Source organism: Paroedura picta, chromosome 7 (genome assembly GCF_049243985.1).
Source record: "Paroedura picta isolate Pp20150507F chromosome 7, Ppicta_v3.0, whole genome shotgun sequence".
In the NCBI taxonomy this organism is placed as follows: domain Eukaryota; kingdom Metazoa; phylum Chordata; class Lepidosauria; order Squamata; family Gekkonidae; genus Paroedura; species Paroedura picta.
Window position 1 is genome coordinate 79,370,423 of NC_135375.1, and position 19,875 is coordinate 79,390,297.

General features: G+C 40.0%; 1 protein-coding gene across 9 annotated transcripts in view; it reads left to right on the top strand.

Moving 5' to 3' along the window:
- Positions 1-19,875, top strand: part of CCDC171 (coiled-coil domain containing 171) — a 164,363-nt gene that overhangs the window by 122,197 nt on the left and 22,291 nt on the right. For all 9 annotated transcript variants that reach the window (XM_077345127.1, XM_077345122.1, XM_077345123.1 and 6 more), the window contains one exon: positions 14,930-15,082. In XM_077345127.1, the coding sequence (XP_077201242.1) occupies positions 14,930-15,082 (153 nt within the window). The remainder of the gene's footprint in view (positions 1-14,929; positions 15,083-19,875) is intronic.

Consider the following 19,875-nt stretch of genomic DNA (forward strand, 5'->3'; position numbering starts at 1 on the left):
AGCCAAGTTGTCAAACAGAGCTTCTCTCTTAGGTTTGTCAACTCTGGGGTGAGAAATTCTTTGAGATTTGTGGTGTAACCTGCGGAGAGCAGACTTAGAGGAGTGAGCTCAACAGGGATTTGATGCCACAGAAATCACTCTCCAAAGCTGCCATTTTGTCCCGGGAAACTTAATTCTGTAGTCTGGAGGTAGGATCTAATTCCTAGTTAACTCCAGGCCCCATCTGGTAGCTGGCAACCCTATTTGAAGTATAGACATTTCTTCCTTGCTTTGTTTGTTCTCTGGTAGCATGGCAGTTTCCTGGGAAGGAATGTCAATAATTAGAATCCACTGCAGTCCAAAGCAGTGCATTCCATTCTACTGCCTTATTTTCTCTCATGTCTGAGTGTCCCTTCTATTGCAGGTTAAATGACTAGTGATGGCAGAGCCTTCCGTCTTCATGTCCAACTGTGTAGCTCTCTACTTGGTGATATTTGGCAGTGCCCATGTGTGTCTTTTCCAAGTCACTAGCACAGATAGAATTGTTTGGCTGAGGAAAGGAAAAATATGAAGGTGTTGCTTTGCTTATGAACTTTCTAGATCAGCGGTCTCCAACCCCCGGTCCGGGTACAGGTCCATGGATCAGTCGGTACCGGGCAGCGGCTCCTCCTCGTCCTTCTCCCCGGCTGCTGCCTCGGGGGCTGCCCTGCCACTCTGCCACCGGCTCACTTTTGGTACTCTCCGGTGGCCGCCATTGCTGGGGCTCCCCCTTGGCATGGCACTGCGTAGCTGCTGCTGGCAGCGCTCCCAGCAGACAGCAGGAAGTCAGGGGCACTGGGGGGAAAGCAAGTGGAGCAGGGGCTCACGGGGCGGCGAAGTCCCTCGGCAAAAGACTACCCCCCCAGGCCTTAGTAAAATTGTCAAGCGTTCACCGCTCCCTGGTAATAAAAAAGTTGGGGACCACTGGTCTAGATCTATGGGAAGTAGCTCTTCCCTGGAGGCAATCAGGGTCACTGTCAATTTTGATCCCTCAAGGGAATAGCTTCTCTTCCCAGCACCCAGGCTTGGCTCTGTTAGACACCCCTGGCTGAGCTTCTTTATGAACTCAGCAATCCTTTTAGCCAACAGTCTTTTTTAGTGTGAGTTTGTTTATTTCCCTCTGAATTTTGTCTCCTCTCCCCAGTTCCCCCTCTGATTTCGAGGGTGCTAAGTCTGGCAAACTTAAAGGAGAAAGGGGTCACATAGCATGGGGCTGACTGAGCAGGGTTTTTCTTGCCTTTTCAAGTCCCGCCTCAGTGGGGAGGATCACACTGCAGCCTCAGTGCTCCTACTCAGAAGTAGAAGTGGCTGGGTAGCAGGCGCTCCAACATCCCATCGGGGTTGCTGGCATGGATAGATAACCCAGGCACAATCCCTCTCCATTTCTTCCCTGAATTCCCCTAAGGGAGAGGTCCTCAGAAATATAGATCAACCACAGGGACTCCACCCTTTGTGTTAGGAACATCCCCAATTTCTCCAAGACCCATGGAGTATCAGGGGCTGCTGTAGTAGGAGCTGCAGTTTCCTCCTTCTGCAGCCAATGGCTTTGAGGCACAGTGTCGGACTACTTTATTTCTGGAATGATCTCCTTAACTCAAAAGTGAGACAGGCAAAATCAGCTTCAGGAGTTCCTGTCACCCCAGCCCCATATGTTTCTATATAGGATGCATGGGGGGGGGGTGTTAAGCAAAAATGGTGGTATGGGCAGGCCTTTCTGTATGGACCAGGAGGGGTTGACCCTCAGCTGAGACCTATCCTCTTTCCCCTCTGCTGCCTCTGCCCATGACTCAGAAATGACAGAAGCCTCTGCTCTGGATTTCTTGGGGGATAATGCTCATGCTTACCTGCTGGCCTGGACCAAGTGAAAGATGCAAAGGAAGTTAAACCCTCCCCTTCAGAGGCAATATCCAGCTTTCAAACAGAATTCTGGGTTCAGGTAGAAGGAGAATGACAAGATCTCTTATTTCCCCCTTCATCCCTCTAGAGATCCAAGACCCCTAATGGTTAAGGATTCTGATAACTCTGATTCTTCAGACTTTTCTTCCCCAAGTGAGGAGGGAACTATCTGATTAGAAGCTGTTTGTAACAACCATGTAGTCCCATTTTTTCACAGATCTTCCTAAGCTTCTTTCTGAATTCCTCAGCATTCTGGAGATCCTATTTAGCAAGAAAGAAATAGGAGAACCAGATCCATCTAGACCCTCGGGCTCAGCTGGGGCTTTTCCCCAAGGGCAGGGTCCCCCTCCCTCAGAATTCCCTTTTCATGGTCTTTGACAAGGTGGTCAATTCCAAATGGGAATCTCTGGCAAAGAACCAAACCAACCATCCAATCATCTCTTGTTTTTACTCATTGATACTGGAAGCAGCAACTTACTTTAAACATCTTGAAGTATATGCCTTGGTCACCAGCCTGTGTTCTAACACTATTATTATAGCAGAGTAGTGGCATTTCCGCACATTGAAAAAAATAGCATCAACGTCTGGTCAGAACTCTCACAACTCTCAGCTACCTCACAGGGTGTCTGTTGTAGGGAGAGGAAGGGAAGGTGATTGTAAGCTGCTTTGAGACTCCTTAGGGTAGTGAAAAGCAGGATATAAAAACCAATACCTTATTTTTCTTTGTCTCTTGCTGATCAATTGTTACCATATCTCTACTTGTCCAACTCTTACTCTCATGCTCACAAACACCCATGTATTTTTTCTTTTCTTACACACATCTTCATTTATCTTTGATTCTTTTTCCCCCGCCCCAAAACAAGTATTTTATGCCTGTTGGGAAACACTAACCTCTGTGGATTTTAGATGATACAATAGGATCATAAGACCAACTTCAGTGGGCTGGATACAAGCAGTTACCTGCTGGCGCAAGGATGAAGAGAGGCAATCACTCTCCCATTTTGCTCTATGACTTACACATTTTTCCCCCACGTGGGTCCTATGATTCTCACCTTAGCTTTTTAGGGGTCAAAATAGTTTATTTATTTAGATTTTTATACCACCCTTCCATATGACTCTGGGAAGTTGGGAGGGGGGAGGCAGAGAGTGATTTGCTTCTGACAGTGGAAAACTAGTAGAGAGTTGGATTTTGGAGTGCTAGTCACTCTATCTCAGCCTGTTTTACCTCATGAGATTCTTATAACAATAAAACGAGCACCCATGTAGAGAACTTTTTGACTCAAGGTCACCATATAATGAAACCAGATTGGAGAAAATCCTTACATTTCAATGGGGTTTTATGTATTCATTCATGACTTTTTGAGCAAAATGTATATTAGCTATATCAACATAAAAATCAGAAAGGTGTTTTCTTTCTCCCAAAATCAAAGGAACAAAAATTTCCTGCTGTGGTGTTTTATGTTGCTATGCATACTTGTCATGATATTGTTGCCATAAAACTATTTGAAAGCTGAATAAATATGTTGATAGGCATTTTAGTTGATAAAGAATGGTGAAGAGCTCACATGCCGGTCTTTCACTCTTAATATGAAAAGTTGATTACTATGAACACTTGATGTGGGCTTTGTGTTATGTGCTCCTTCAAATTTTGTAAGTGACCAAAGTCTTAATCTTAAATTATAAGATTACTACTTACGCCTCACTGCTTCTACCCCCTGCAAAGCAGAGCTCTTCCACCAGGCATTTGGCTGAGGTCAACCAAACCAACATCATCTGCTGGCCCCCCCAGAAACCCCCTCCCCATGAACAGAACCCAACTCGACCAACCTATGGGACTGAAGTCAACAGGTTAACATTATTGTAATTTAATGTTGAAAATGTTATATGAAAATGTTATTGGAACTGTTATGAAATCACTGCTACTAGTTTTGTATTTAATTGTATTTATATTACGTTATTGTACACTGTACTTAGCACTATGTTCTATGTAAACCGCCGTGAGTTGCAAAGGGGGGCGGTATATAATATCCTTATCCATTGTTATTCCTCTATATATTTCTGATTTCAGCCTAGGGGGTGGGACATATCCGACTGTCCAAGTTGGAATAGGGTCAGTCAGGGTGTAGCCAGCTTTGTCCTGATTGGCTCTGCCCCTGTGGCTCCCGCCCTCTGGCCCTGAACTCTAGCCTCTTTGTTCTCAGACTCCTCAGTGCCTGGAGCCAGCAGCAAGTAAGGGGAGAGGCCCTGGGCAAAGAGTCGTGGTGGAGGGCCTCCTAACGAGGGCCTCCTGGCCTGCTAGGCTGGGCCTGCTGACGAGGGCCTCCCGCCCTGCTAATGAGCTGCTCAGCCCCCGCCCCACTTGATTTGGCTGCAAGCTGCGGTCCAAAGCCACCTTAAGATGCCTGGCCAGGGGCCAGGGGAGGGGACCCTTTCAGGACCCGTCCTTAGGACCAGGCTTTGAAGCTAGTAAATTAAAATAAAATAAATACTGTGCTGGAAGTTACCTGTCATTAAGTTCCAAGTGTTTGTTTCTGATAGTTGTAGCGATGGGACAGATCTCTTTTACCATCTCATTTGTACATGCAGAACACTTTGTATAAAATAGTTTGCTTGGGAGTTCAAGGAACTCCACTCCCTCTCTTCAGAAGATACTATATCAATAAAACGTTCACTTTCAAATGTTTCTCTTTAGAGATGTTTAATTGGGGGAGGTGCTTTAACCCAAATTGCTGCTCAGTTGGAAGAGGCCCTGCTGAAAACTCAAACCACCTTAAAGGTAGTTTAATCCCCCATATTTGCCCAAGTCTTACTTCAGGCAGTCCATATTTGCAGAAAGCTGTCTCAGCTTTGTCACTGAATTTCGAAATGACTTGGATTTATTTATGAATGAACTAGACTTTCCAAAACCAGTCTTTTAAGATGTCCTGTTGTATAGTTTCTTAACACTAAAACAAGCTGCTTCTTCCAATGGCTACCCTTCATCATGGCTTTCTTGGGTTTTCTACCTTTGTAGGTAGTTTTGAAAGTCAAAAAACTATGTGAAACATTATACCATACTAAAGCTAGATTTTGTAAGGTAATTGTCAGCTTTTAAAAGTGTAAAGGATATCATTTGATGGGCTGTTTAGGTGAAGGCCTGGAAAAGGAAGGGTTATCTACAACTTGAGCGAGTTTATTATGGCTTAGTGATTTGCTGATTGATTTCATTTGCTGTCAGTTAAGGCTCTCTTAATGTCAAGTTTTTTGCATAATGCATTGAAATAAAGACTGATGAAGTTCTTCAGAGTGATCTCGCTTACATAAACTGACCCTGATTTGCCCTGTTCTGCATGACAATTTAAGTGACAGCAGTTAAAGGAAAATACAGCAATGAATATGCAACTGTAGTATTAAGGAAAATGCCGTGTAAACGCTTCAGAATATAAAACTGCACATAAGGAGCAGGTTAGTCTGCTAATTCCACAAATCTCTTGTATTGAGGAAATAGGCCATTGTTGTGTCCCAAGTGATACACTAAATAAAAAAATCAAAGGGGGAAAAAAGTTGAGGGAATTAAAAGCTAACCTAAATTCCTGAGTTCTGCTAAATGTTTGCCCTGTTAGGTGAGGATTTTTGGAAGTGCATGAATTTCAAATCTTATGAGGTCCTTGGAGAATTTCCTTTTTCTTTCATGATCTCCTAGTGCTTAAATAGGTGGCACGTGTTGTTTCTGGTCTACAGAACTGATTGCTGGGGTAATGGAAATAAATTGCTGATGAGATAGACGATTGAAGTCCCAGCACTATTTATTAACAGTTTGCAGCATCAATCTTTAGGTTGTGCAGTTTGTTATTTTGGGGGGTTCAAGTATGGGAGGAGAAATCTCATTTTAAGCATGGCACTACTTATGACACTGTTTCAAAAGGCAAAGTGAAGTGAAGCTACCTACAAAGATGGGTGAATTGGACAGAGCATGATTGACGGGACATCGAAGATTGAGCTTGAGAATTGGCCCTTAGGGTTACTCTTGCCCTGTCCCTCACTTGATGGTAGAAGGTCCTGGATAAATTGGGAAATGGTTATTTGAACACAAAATCTCCCTGACCATCTGAAATATGGTTCTAATAAATGCAGTTTTCCAATTCAGAATCCCAATAAATACAGAATCCCAATCCATTTAACATCTTTGCCATGTAGGAAGGGGATAAGGAAAAGAAAACCAAAGTATAGATGCCTCTTGCAGTCTTTGAAGGTGAATCTCTAAATATAGGCAAACTATAGTTCATCAAACCAAAAATTGAAAGCGTGTTCTGAAGTTGACTTATTGACTACAGTCTTAAGCATATAATGTGAAACCAGTAGTTATGTAGGTATCCTGACAGTCCTGACTTGTTCCCCAGCTTTGACTTTGCATACTCTCTGGCTGCAGTGATACCTGGTTGAGAACTAATATTAAGAAAACCAGCATTTGTCCAGAATCTGATGATTGCTTGTAAACTGAAGCCCAGTTTCAAAAAGTAGCCACAATTGAAAAAATAATCCTTGGTTTTGTCATATATGGGAATCTAGCCATTAACTGTGAACAAATAAAAGCATGAGGGCACAGTTCTCCATGGGTTTTCAGCAGGGCAGTGTAAACACTGTTTGGGTTTACCCACATAATTTCTACAGGAACTTTTCAGGTATTATTTTATAAACTGCACACAATACAATTGGCCTTTTTAGTTAGCATTGTATGTTTTTGATAGAGATTGATCTAGTACAATATATTCTGTCTCTTCTGAAAACAATATTCTGTGTCATGATGATGTAAGGAACTCAGTCTGTTGGCCAGCTCACTTACTTTCTTTTCCTCCTCTTTTATTCTGACCACTCCCAAATTTTATTTCTAGTCCTCCCCCACCAGAAGAGGAGAGGAAATAGAGGGGGAATGGGATACAGGGAGAAATGAGATGCCTCCTGCAAGTTCTTGCAAGGCTCCCGATTGTTCATTTAAAATGCTGTTCTTTGGCCAGTTAATAATAAATACAGTGACTTCCAATAGAAATCCTTTCATCCGTTGTCAATTTCAACACTCCTCAGTTATCTTTTTTTCCCCATAGGAAATCATGCCATTTCTATTTGCTGCCAGTAGAACATTTCAGTGAGAGCTTTGTACTATGGGAGGAAGAAGAAGAAAACACAACTGATACTGAAACAAAGAGGGCAGCGTTGGGTGCAAAGGTCCCATAGCTGTGAAATTTTGGAGAGGAGGGAAAAATAGAACTGAATGAGTTACCCTTCTTTGCAGTGTCTTTAAATTCTGTATGCTTTGCTTAAATGAAGCCAAGCGCAAGATCCGTAGAGAGGAGATCATTAATGCAAGTACCAAACAACTGCAAAAGAAATGTTCTGCTGAATGCGTTCTCCCATGTGGCCTCTTGTGATGCCTGAGGATACCTTACTGTTTACAGCCTCTTTTGTAGCAGCCATAAGGCATGTTGGGCAGAGGGAACTTTGGTGGGATTTTAGAAGTACCCTGAAGTAGCTCATTCAGCACAACCTTCTCTGTCCCCATATTCCCAGACAAAATTATTTTTACAGCTTTTTTGTGTGTGTCTGTGGCTCCCTTAATACTCTAATCTACATCAAATCTGTATATCTTTTCCGCTGCTTTAAGGTCTGTGTGCTATTTGCAACTGTGTAAAGTGTGACTGTTAATCTTTTTTTTAAATAAAAAGTTACGGTATGCCACCGGAATTATAAATTGAAATGGGACATTAAAACTTGGTGTGTTAACCACACTTTGCTTATTCACTTATATGCTTAGTGCGGAGTAATTGTAATACTGGCCTTTGCCTAGAACTAACCAGTGGTTCTACAGAACTCCTAGTATAGATTCAGAGCACCACTTTTAATTTGTTTCACATATCCACAGACTTCGCCTTTGTCACTTTTTGGGCCAGACTTCGTATCATACTGAGAATAAAATTTGTAGTCTCTCCAGATTTTCATCCTAGTAGTTTGCTACACTAAAGTTAGACTCTTATTCTTTTGAAGTACATTTATTATTCCCTCTCTTGTTTCTTTTCATCTCTTTGTGTACATTGCCCTTAGGTAAATTTATTACCTACTAACATTCTTTTTAGTTCGGGAATATCCTGAAGGCTGAAAGCCTAAAAGGCTAATATTAATTTGGAATTTTTCCTTCTTTTTTCGTACATAAAAAGAAGCAGAGCCTATGCTTTGTGAAGTAGTTTTCTCATTTTTAGAGGTAGGCTTTGATTTTTTCCCCCTTATCTACTTACTGGTCCACTTACAATATAATGTTCTGTGTGTCAAATTGCTCTGAGGTTTTATACTTGCATTTTTTTCCAGCTTCTTTTCAGTAGACAAAACTCATCCTAGTTGTAGTCCATTGTCAAGTAGAGACTAGAACTTTGAACTTTGTTGAGACCAGTATTTCTTGCTGTAAATTTGAAGGCCAATGTTACAACATTAGTAGAATAATTCCTAAACCATTTCCACATGGGTTACTTGCCCTGGGTTCCATACTATTGGGAAGTGTTTTTTCCCACTTATTGCATTGCAAAAGATTGTAGCATAGCCTGGGTAGCTGCCATTTCCCTGATCACTTTTTTTCTTTTTAAAATTGGAAAATTAATATTGTTGATGTAACATAACAATCAGTATATTATTTTCTGTGAATGCTTAGCTTTCATTTTTTTTGTAAATTTCTAGTCCCTTTTATTGCAGAAAGATGCCTTTCTCTTACATCTTCGCAACAAAAGTGGCTAGACTAGAGACAGTGTTTTTTCATGAGAGCTGGGGAATAATGCAGATTGTTGTAACATCATATTGCCATAAAAAAAATCCACTTTCGGGCTTAAAAAAAACAATACCTGCCATGAGTGGCAAGTTGGCTACTGTTGGGGAATGCCAGGGAAACTACAGGGAATCAGCATCAGCAGAAACAGCAGTGGAGAAGCTATACAAGCCTGTCCCCATATAGAGAAAGGGACTTAGTTATTTTAAAGTCAACCTGCTCAAAAGTTGGCACAAACATGGCTTTTAATTATAGCTGCAAATATGCATCCAGAAGCACATCCCCACAATCATAAAACTTATAGATGTGCACTTTATCTTTCTGGTCTCTTTTCAGCTATTCTGGTTGAGGCAACTTCTTAGGGGTGAGTACCTGTTAAAGTTCCTGAAATGCATAAATTTTTTTACTTGTCTTCATAATATCGGATTATTCTGTTTTCAAGAGCTTACTTGTAAGCAATTGTTGAGAAAATCTCTAGTGGATACAGCAAAGAATATTGGCGGTAATTCCTCAGGGATGAATGAAAGTATAATCAACACATTAACGCTTTAACAAAAAGTTAGTAATTTGTACACTCAGATATATAGATTTCTTAAAACATTCCACTGGCTGTTTTCAGCTTGGTAATGCTTGGATTCACCTTTTGATTTAATTTATTCAATATGAAGGATGTTTTGTCCTCATTTCATACTTTTAATTGCCACCTTTCTCAAATGTTATTGCAAAACATCAGTTTTCACTACTGGAATGCAAAATGCAAAGTCCTTTACCTGCAAAGATGACGCCAGTGCCTGGAAAGCAGGTCTGTCAAAGTGTGCTAGCCAAGAGAGCAGAACCAGGTATTTTATCAGCATTACCAAATCCTGTGAACAGACAGGATGGCTCTTTTTTGCTTGTGGGCTTCTCTGAAAGTCGTTTCCATGCTGATTTTTTCAGTTCCTATTGTACTTCATAATTTGCAACCCGTTAACTGACATTATTCTGGAAATAGGTTTAGTACATAAGGCGTTGCTCAAACTGGCAAATTCCCCAGAAGACAAGTATGCTACCACCATGTTACCATCACTGTAAGGTATTTGAATAGGAATATGTAGAACATAACGGAAAGACAGGAAGGTTAAAAGAAAGGGGAGGAGGTCACTGGGAAAACAGATTTATTCTGTTATTACTTCCTTGCATTTGGTTACTCCAGAGTAATTCATTGCTGTTTCTGTTCTAAAATTGGCAGCCTTCTGCTTGTTTTAGATTTTATTAACTTACATCCTGTATTTCAATTTAAAATGGCTTTTTAATGCTTAAAATTAAAATTCTTCAGCCTTCAGAATTGCTGTGGCTAGGTTTCCTGCCCCGTTGACATTCTTACAATACTCCTCAGTCTAGAAGGGGATTTTGGTTTTAAAATAAATGTGTCATATAAGTCTGTCTGGGTTGTAAAATCTGCTTGCTGTGTAATGTTCAGAAATCCTTAGACCTGACTGTTTCCTAATAAAGAATAGCATAACGTGTGTTGATTTTTTTCCCCCCTTTGTAATGATAGGTGATTAGTTTCTTGTGGTTGGTTGTTGGCCCTTCCAGTTCAGTAAGAAATTGCATTATAAATGTATCCTATGAATCCTTTGTCTTAAAAAAAAATCAGACTGCAAGTGGCTTTATGCTTAATGCCATGAGGCTTTCTCATTTTCTCTTTCCCACTGCACAGTCTTGTGGTACCTCCTGCCCTCATCCTAAAAGCCTGGATCCCATCAAATGGCTAGGGATGTAGGTCAGTGATCTGCATTTAACAGGGAAATCAGACACACGCTGACCAAATGGAGGATTTGCACTGCACCGGAGGATTTGCACTGGGCTGCAGTCTGGAGTTTGAGTTGGGGCAGGTTGCCCTGCATCCTCCTGCTCCCGCACGGGAGAACATTTGGCCTGGTGTACCTTGTTGGCCCTGGATTTGTGCTCCTGCACAGGAGCTGGGACAGCAAAGTTCCCAGTGTGGAAACGCTCATATGGAATGTGCATGGAGGTGCCTTCTTTTCATGCCAGGACCATGCTGGCATGTAATTTTAGAATGAGAAGCATTTATTCAGACTTTTATTTAATCAGCCCTGAATTCAGAAGCTGTATATTATGCATTAAAGACACATATCAAGGAAAGGGGGAGGGGGATAGTGTAAGAAAATGGTTTTGTATGCATTTTGGTCATTAGAATATTTTTATACTACTTCTTCAGGAACCTGCCCCAAGGTGGCTTACAAAATAAAGATAATACAAGCAAAACATTAAAAGATATTAATCAAAATCTAGCACTTTAAAAAAGAAAACATAAAAACATAGGTCATGTTTCCATGCAAAATAGTATTTAAAAAAACAATCCTATAATTAAAAGCCTGGATAAAGAGAATTATTTTGGCCCAGAGTCTAAAAGAAAGCAACATAGGCACCAGGTGATCCTCAAAGGGGAAGTACATTCCACAAATGAGGTACCACTACTGATAAAGCCCTATCTCTAGTTGCTACTTGCCTCATCTCTCAGGGCAGGAGCACAGAAAGAGCTGTGAAGCAGATCTTAACTGGCAGTCTGAACAGGCTAGAAAAGGGAGGTCCTTTGGGTAATCTGGCCCCAATACATTGAGGGCTGTAGAGGTAAGAAACATCACTTTGAATTATGCCGAGATGGGCAGCCAGTGCAGAGCTCTGTATCCCACTGCTGACAGTAGCCTGCCTGGCTGCTTCATTTTGACTGAGTTCAATTTTTCAGTTCATTTTCAAATGCAACCCCGTGTAAAGTGTGTTACAATAATCTAACCTGGAAGTAATCACAGCTTGCATAACGGCAGCCAGATTATGCTTTTGGAGGGACAACCATGGCATATCAACTGAAGCTGATTTTGTTGTACTGCTGTTGTATGCCTATGGACTGTGTTTGTAAGCTGTTTCAGAATTTGTACTTTCTTATCCATTCAACGTACAGAAAAAGTGGAGGAGTGGGTGGTGAATGAAATCAGGATTGTTTGTGATTCTTAACTGTCTCTTTAGATGATCATATCCAAAATAGTTGAATCAATAAACTTCAAAATGTTCATGCAATACCTTTCACGTCTCTACATGAAATAAATGAAATATTTGATTGCTGACTTAACTCCTAGGTATGGAAACCTCTTGTGGAAAAGTATGACCTTATCAGTTACGCATTCATTGGAAACATCCAGATGAGGCTACAGAGTTCCTGTTTGAGGAAAGTGTTCTGAAACTGCAATTGGTAGAAACACAATGCACAGATTATTTATTGGTACTTTTAAGTGTTGACTGATCTTCACTGCCTTTTGGATTTATTCCAGTCAAATTTTAAGAAAATGTGTGGACTGTACACTTTTATGTTTTAAAAGTAAATTATCATGGACAGGGTACAGCAAAGATATGCTACCTTTTGTTACCTTTAAAAGAACATTAAAGGAATACAAGCATTCCTTCCAGTCATACGTATGTATGTTAAAATATATGCACCTGGAATGTTGAAAGGATCATACATACTTTGTTTTTGAAGAAAAGTCATAAGTGCAGTGAGTTTCAGGAAGAGAATCTGCATTCATGCACCTTCTCTCTGAAATAAATGTTTTTTCTAGCATCTCATGTTGACATGGAAGTCTCCTCATACACACCCCTTAAATGTAAGATGGAGGACAATCTTCAGGCTCACACTCTTAGGTGCGACAGAATAATTTTGCAGTAGTAAGGTCAGTGTAAGACCAGTGTGTTTTATCTTTACAGACAACAGAGTCAGAAAGCTCGGTTAACCTGCGCAGTAGTAACATCCAGACATGGCTCCTTAACTGTGGCATCTGTGTTTGTGGCCTTCCCATTTAGCCAGAATTGTCAGTAAAAATGAGACCCCTGTCATGTTGTCAGAGAAGCAACTGCACAGGAGATTGGTGATTTTCAGTCTTAAGCATTAATGTGCTATTTATTTATTACAAAGATGAATTTCTAAGAGCTTAAACTGTCAGACACCCAGCTTCCTTTTTCAAACAGGGCAGCTACATAGAACAAAAACCTTGTAGACTCCAGCCTATACAAGTCAGGTGTTCTTTTTTGCTCCTAATCAGAGATCTTGATTTTTCTTAATCATTCCACAGGATACTTTATGCTGAGTCAGCAATAAATCTGTTCTTGGCAGCATACTAATAAATACAGGAGACTACTGGAAATACCATCTTTCCACTGAGATTTAAATATGAGGCTCAGAACACTTGATACATGAAAATTCCATGGTTCCTTTAGGGGAAAGAAGGAAATGTTACCCCAAAGAACCTGTCCAAATTAAAATGTATGTAGCCTTGTCTAAATGTCACTTGGGAGGTTAAACTGGATTGTAGCAGGATTCATAATGACTACAGTTTTTTATTATTACATAAGATGCTAGTCTATCTAGTCATTTGTTCTTGTCTAACTTTCTGACATTTGCATACTAGAATGGAATGGTTTTTTAATCCTCCCCCCCCCCCATTTTTTTTAAAGAGCACAGATTGCCTTGCTGTAACTTGAGAACAAAACGAAAATATTGTGGAGTAGGTGACCAGAGTTATTTTTTTTAAATCCCATGATCATGTAGATTATTTTCCGCAGTGTTTGAGCTGCACCCCACATGAAATGTCAAGAAGTTTTTTCTTTTTATAGGCATGGGCTTTTTCCACAAGTGACATATCTCTTCACATTTCTCTAAATTAAAAAGCTATGTGGGCCATAATGTATGTTCAACTAAATGGCCCTCTCCTAGGCATTAACAAGTGATGCATTTCATGGTAAAATAACTTATTAGTCCCCCAGGCAAAAACACCTTGAGATTTAATAACATCCCAGTGGCAGAGGGCAGAATTCACTGACTAGCATGGTAGCAACAGAACCTGCTTTTGTTTCAGCTTCCACAGCAGAATCAGAGTTGTGCCCATTTGATGCTTCCCCCCGGAATCCAGATATAATAGTGGGCAACAAGGAGTGGCTGGAGATGAATTGTGTGAATGAGGGCTGTAGTGACTGCCCATGTTTGAATGCACAGCTGAAAGTAGATACTTATTTATAGGGTTTGTGTATAAAGTTACCAGTGCAGCCAAGGACCTTACGCACGTGAAGCAGTTTCCGTACACATTTCTCTCCTGCAAGGTCAGGAGTGAAAGAAGCTTTCTGCTAAAACTGGCATGAGAAGGGAAGAGCTTGAATCCGAGGATGGATGTTATCATTTCAATAGCTTTGTTACCAAAACTCTTCACTTACTTTCACCCCAAGTCAGCATGGTGATCTCTCTCAAAATGACATTGTTCCTACTGCTGCCTGCAGATGAGCTTTGCTCTCAGAATGTTATTGAAGCTTGAAAAACATGTTGGAGAAGCACCTGTGTCTAAATTTGGTGGATCGGGACCTGCCATCTGAAAATAGAAAGTGATTTGTTGCATTAAAATTTGAGGACACTAAAGAGGGCATCATATATTGCTTTAATATTAGTTCATTGAATAAAGGAGTAGATTTTTTGTCAAGCTTAATGCTGTTCTTACATTTGAAAAAATCAGTACAGGTCACTTCAAAGGGAAACTATAACCTATAAAATGTGATTAACCAGTTGTAAAGAAGTCCAATAATCCCAACTGTGTTATACTATTTAGGTCAGATATCAAGTTACCAGCGCTGCCAAATCATTTATACTCTCTTGTGCAGTTAACTTTATTATCGGTCTGATCAATATTACACGGCTGGGACATTCCTCTGCTATATACCTGAAGAGAATTATTTTCCCAGCTATATTGTAATCAGATTATTTACTTTCAGAGGTCTGTACTTTCTTTAGTTTCATGCCAAATTAAATCTAATTCTTTTTAAAGGTGAGTTGGGAGAATTAGCAGCTCCATTCATTTTGAAAATGTTCATACTTACTTTCTTCTCTGATGACTTAGAGTGAAATTAGCTGAGGGAAGTGTTTAAATAGAGTCCAGAAGTGCTGTTTATAAACCAAAACACATCTTCAAATAGTGGAGGTGGGGGGCTTAATACACCGTGTTCAGTATTGACAGAAAGAAATTCGTTTCTTTTTTTTAATTTTAAGCGGTCAGTATTGAGAGACTGTTTTTCTATCTTTGGATGCTATTCTAGAGAGTAGTATATACTGGAAACATGATTTGGCATTGGCATAGATGGTACAAACTTAACGAGAACATTTATCGCTAACAGTATTCTCTTTTCTTTTCTGTTCAGACTATGATGGTAAGTTTTATGGACGTCTATCAACTAGCGGGCTCTAGAGTTGCCACACTAGAAAGAGAAATAGCATCCCATCGGCATCACATTGCAGCTTTGAAATCAGAACTCCAAACTGCTTGTCTTCGTGAAAATGAAAGCTTGCACTCAGTAAGTGCCTGCTTTAATTTTTCATTTTCTTTTATTCTTGGAATGTTTACCCTGTCACATGGCTGTCTGCAGATCCCTTAGTTTACTTATGATAACTGGGGTGTTAATGACACTAGTGTATTTAGACTTGCTGTGTAGACGTTATCAGTAATTTGTTTATCCGTTTTAGAGCAGCAGTGCCAACCAATTACTACCTCAAAGGTTTGATAGTGAATATAGAGTAGGAGAAGGAGTTAAGGTTTGCCATTCTGTCCTCTACTAAAAAAGTGTGCAGGATTGTCAGTGCCAAAACATAGCTTCATAATTCATTTATGTTCAACAGTGAAGCCCTCGTTTGGATTTGGGAACAAATGTTTTTTGTGCATGGAGGGGGGGTTGTGGATTTTTTGTTTTGCTTTTTAAACACACTTTCATGCTTATCAATTTAGAACATTTTTAATTTAAAAATTTCTGTCATGAGCACAAGCATGTGTTTCATCTCATAAAAGAGTAAGAAGCAATTTCTGCTGATTCCCCCATCTTTACAGTATTACCTTTATGGGTTCAGGGGACTGCCAAAAGTGAGAGGCTTGAAAGATGCATTGGGAAATAGAAGATCTGCTTACAATTCCTAGGATTTAATCTCATATGCTTAATCAGACTAGTAATTAGAACATGTTGATGGACATGTAAGTCATACTTACTAGATATACTATATTATCAGTTTAAAAGGCATGATATGATTTCTCCCTTATAAGCATAAGACAGATAGATCACTTGGCATTTCCATGCAATTAAATTAAATTGGAATGAGATAATATGGTTAGCTGCATTTCTGAATTGTTGTTGAAGATCTTTCAATGAAGGTTTTAATGTAGTTCTTCCTTTGAAATCCTTTACATGTTTTCCAAGAGTTCAGCCCACTAAGTAATTCAGTATCTTTAATTAATTCAATTTCATCTGATTGACTTCTTTAGTACCTTCGGATCCTTTTCTGTTGTTCTGATGAAGAAGTAAGGGCAATATAAACTAGATCCTTCAGTAACATCTTACTGCTGCATTTGTCTTAAACTGTAGTACTTGGAATAACAAGTCCTGTTGACTTCAGACAGTATGAACAACCTGATATAATAGACTTGCTTATTTATTTATTTTATTTATTTATTTGATTTGTTACCCACCACTCTTGGCACACAGGCTCATGGTGGGTTACATAACAAACCCAGTACAATAAAATACAATCCCCAATTAAAACCCCATAAAAACTTTACAGAAAAATTACAAAACAATATGGCAGAAATAACAAGTCCACTCTAACAACCCATTTACTAGCTGGCGTGGCTAGGGAGGGTATGACAGCTGACCACGCTGATGATGGAGCTGGCATGGGATCATATCTTCCTGGGGATAGCCCCATCCAATCTTCCTCTAGCACTAGCTCTGTTTTGCAGACCCTGTGGAAAACGGAAAGCTTTCCCAGGGTGTCCTGCTAAACACATACATTAAAACAGGGAACTGTTACTCTTTGGACAGAGAAAGCTCTAAGAAGCTCTGTAAAGTATTGGGTTGTGGTCTGCTCAAGAAAAAGCTGTGCTACATCTGATTAAATATGACCAAATCTACATAAGCACAAAGGTTTTCACTAGTACAGCTAGTTTTGAGTATAACAGGAATTTTGAATATAACAGGAAATGTCATGGTATCCACATACAATACATTACATTAGATTTTTATTATTATGTATAATTTATATCGTAATATATGTGATGAATCTGTATATCTTCCCCTAAGTATACCGATCACAAGTCCTTGTTTTTTAATGAGAAGTTGTATTTATTCCATTGCCATTTGATTTTGAGAGGATTTTCACTAGAGTTTTGGGATCATGTGCCTGGTATTTCAGAATGCAACATTTATTTACTGGCACAAGAGGAAGTAAAAAAAGATTGCTACAAAATCATAGATACCATCACAAAACAAAAATATCAAAATGTGAAACTATTGCTTCTCGACATCCTCCGTCTAGAGATGTACCTTTCTAAAGGTTATGTTTCCATCTCCCTAACTCTAGCTAAAGAATGATGTGCTTTTTGATTGACTTCACATCAAAGGGGCAGTTTTGGCATCCTTGGGGAACTCAGATCATATTCTTTTTAAATGTTCTCTGAGTTTTGGGAACAAAAAGAAGTATGAAGGGGCAAGTTCAGGGCTGAAGGATGGATGGGGTAAGATTTCCCAATGAAATGCTTATGGTACAGCCCTTGCTACAAACAATAAGCAGGTGCATTGTCATGATGGGAAATATTCCTCAGGGCAGCTTTCCTGGCCCTTTTCTCACCAATGCAGTTTTCATTGTTGTTTTTTTAAGGCATCCTTATGACATTAAGACACGTGTTTTACTGAGAAAACTTGCCTGCAGCCATCCATTGACTGCAGTGACATTTTGTTTGGAATGTATGTATGTATGAATTGGAATCTTAGTAGCAATACTTTTTGACTTACCCTCACACTTAATACAAACAAGCCCTCCACAATAACAGCAGAAGTCAGAAGCAGCAATCTTTCCAATGTTCATCTCTCTAGCAATGCTTTTTGGAACACAGATCTTAGACAACGTGATAGCACATTCAAAAGCTGATTTGAACTCTGTATCCATACTATGCTTACTTTATCTTGTCTTAGAGTCAGTGTACATTAGCACACTGTGCACACATTCCGTGTTTCTTCCCTCTAGGTTTTGTGCTGCGGTAAGTATATTTCACTTTCTGAAAACCTAATCAGCTCTCAGATCAGCCAACATGTAGTGTGGCCATTCCTTTCCCTCTCAAAGCAGAAAAATCCTGCTTTTGGTGCTGGAGGATAAGGCTGCTGTTAAGTACTGAGGGGTTTTAGCTGTAAACATCTGGAAGTGCCAAAGGAAAAGGCAGAACAGTGAAGTCAGTGTACATGCAGTATGAAGAATGTCCAGTTGGCTGCAACAGAATTTTTCAAGTTTATTGCATATCAGGAGGAATTCCCAGCAATTACTCAGCTTTATGGAATCTAGATTGTAAGAGGAAATAAAGGGAAAAGGAAATGTACAAAAAAGAATTGGAAGAAGGAATGTGTAAGAGAACCTGAGGGTTGAAGAAGAGATGGAAATTTGCTGGGGCCAGGAGTACAGCTTCAGATGAAGGGAAAAAAGAGTAACGAACCTCAGGAGAGGACAGCTACAAGTGAGATAACAGCTGGAGAAAGAGTCAGGCTGTCATTCTACCACTGGAAATGCCAAAAGTTGTTGCTTTTGGATGAATGTCTTAATTTATATTGTAATCCAACCAACATTTCTGTTAGTACTTTGATGTAGTATTGTGTGTGATATTTCATTTGTTTCAATAATGCGTCATTGTGATGAAATACCACATGCTGAGGCAGTGTGCGCAAATGGAGATGACATAATTCAGTAGACTTTTCAACAGGCGAAATAGAGACTTGAAAAATAGTATGAGTTTGTTTGAAATAACCAAAGTGTTAAGAAGCAGCAAGAGTATTTTAAACATAATAAATGTAATCCTTTTTTATTGCTGCAAGGATCTGGACAGTTTTTTCCAGGTAGTAGTTCTGTGGTTGGGGTATCTTATTTGCCTAGTCCTCAAATTGCAATATTACATTGCTGGTATATATCTCATGGTACCTATGTGGAACTGACTGTTGTATGAAATATGCTTTATGAGCATCCTGCTACTTGATGACTACCACCCTCCTCATGCCAGTGCTCTATCATGAACATCATTATTTGATGAACAAATTATTTAAGTCCTTATCACTTAAATTATTCTGTACCAGTTAATGCACGGCAACACTAGCCTAGTCCAGTTACTTTCTCTTTCTAGTGTGATTTCCCACTACTTTCTAGGAGAAATAGCAATGAAGATCAGGCTACTCCTTACAGCAAGTCCCTTCTTCCCATTACATGATTGTGGAATGGGATATAACATTATTGGTATTGTGTTGGAGTTCTTTTAAATACAGCGCTAAGCAGAGCATAACATTTGACAACAGACCAAAACTCCATTGCCAGGCAATGTGATCACCTGTGGCCAGGAAGCTGTTTTAATGTGTGCATCCTTGTGCAAACTAGTCAATTGAAAGTTGCTTATTCAAGAAGAAGGTTCGTCATCTGTATTGCTTCCAAGGTGTTGCTCCTGCATATCAAGATTTAAGTCATGTTCAGGAGTCTTCCTTGTCTCTGCCACTGAAGGAAAAGCAAAATTTAAGTAGACAACTCAAGCACATTCTGTTCAGAATTGGGTTGAATGCTTTCCCTTTGGGCTGTGGAGGTATGTTTTATGCCTGTGAAGCAAAGCAGCTGTGTTTAAAAGGTTCCAGGTACAATGGCTTATATGTAGTTCTGAAGACTTAAGGGCATTTTTAAATCTTTGGAGGCAGGCTGGCAATTTACTTCTCCCACTGCAGACAGCCACTTTGTCTCCATGCTGTGCTTGAGGGAGAGGGGAGCAGGGAAATCTCGCCTTGTGACATCTCTGTTTGGTTAGATCCAAGTAGTGAGATGCCAGTAGGTCTATTCAGGTTGTATTTTTAGTCATCAAGCCATGAGATTAGATGGCAGAAGGAGAAGGAGAAGGAGAAGGAGAAGGAGAAGGAATAGGAGAAGGAGAAGGAGAAGGAGAAGAAGAAAAAAACTCGGTCAGAACAGTTTTGTCAGTGCCATGGCGAGCCCAAGGTCACCTAGCTGGCTACATGTGGGGGAGCGCGGAATCGAACCTGGCATGCCAGATTAGAAGTCCGCACTCCTAACCACTACACCAAACTGG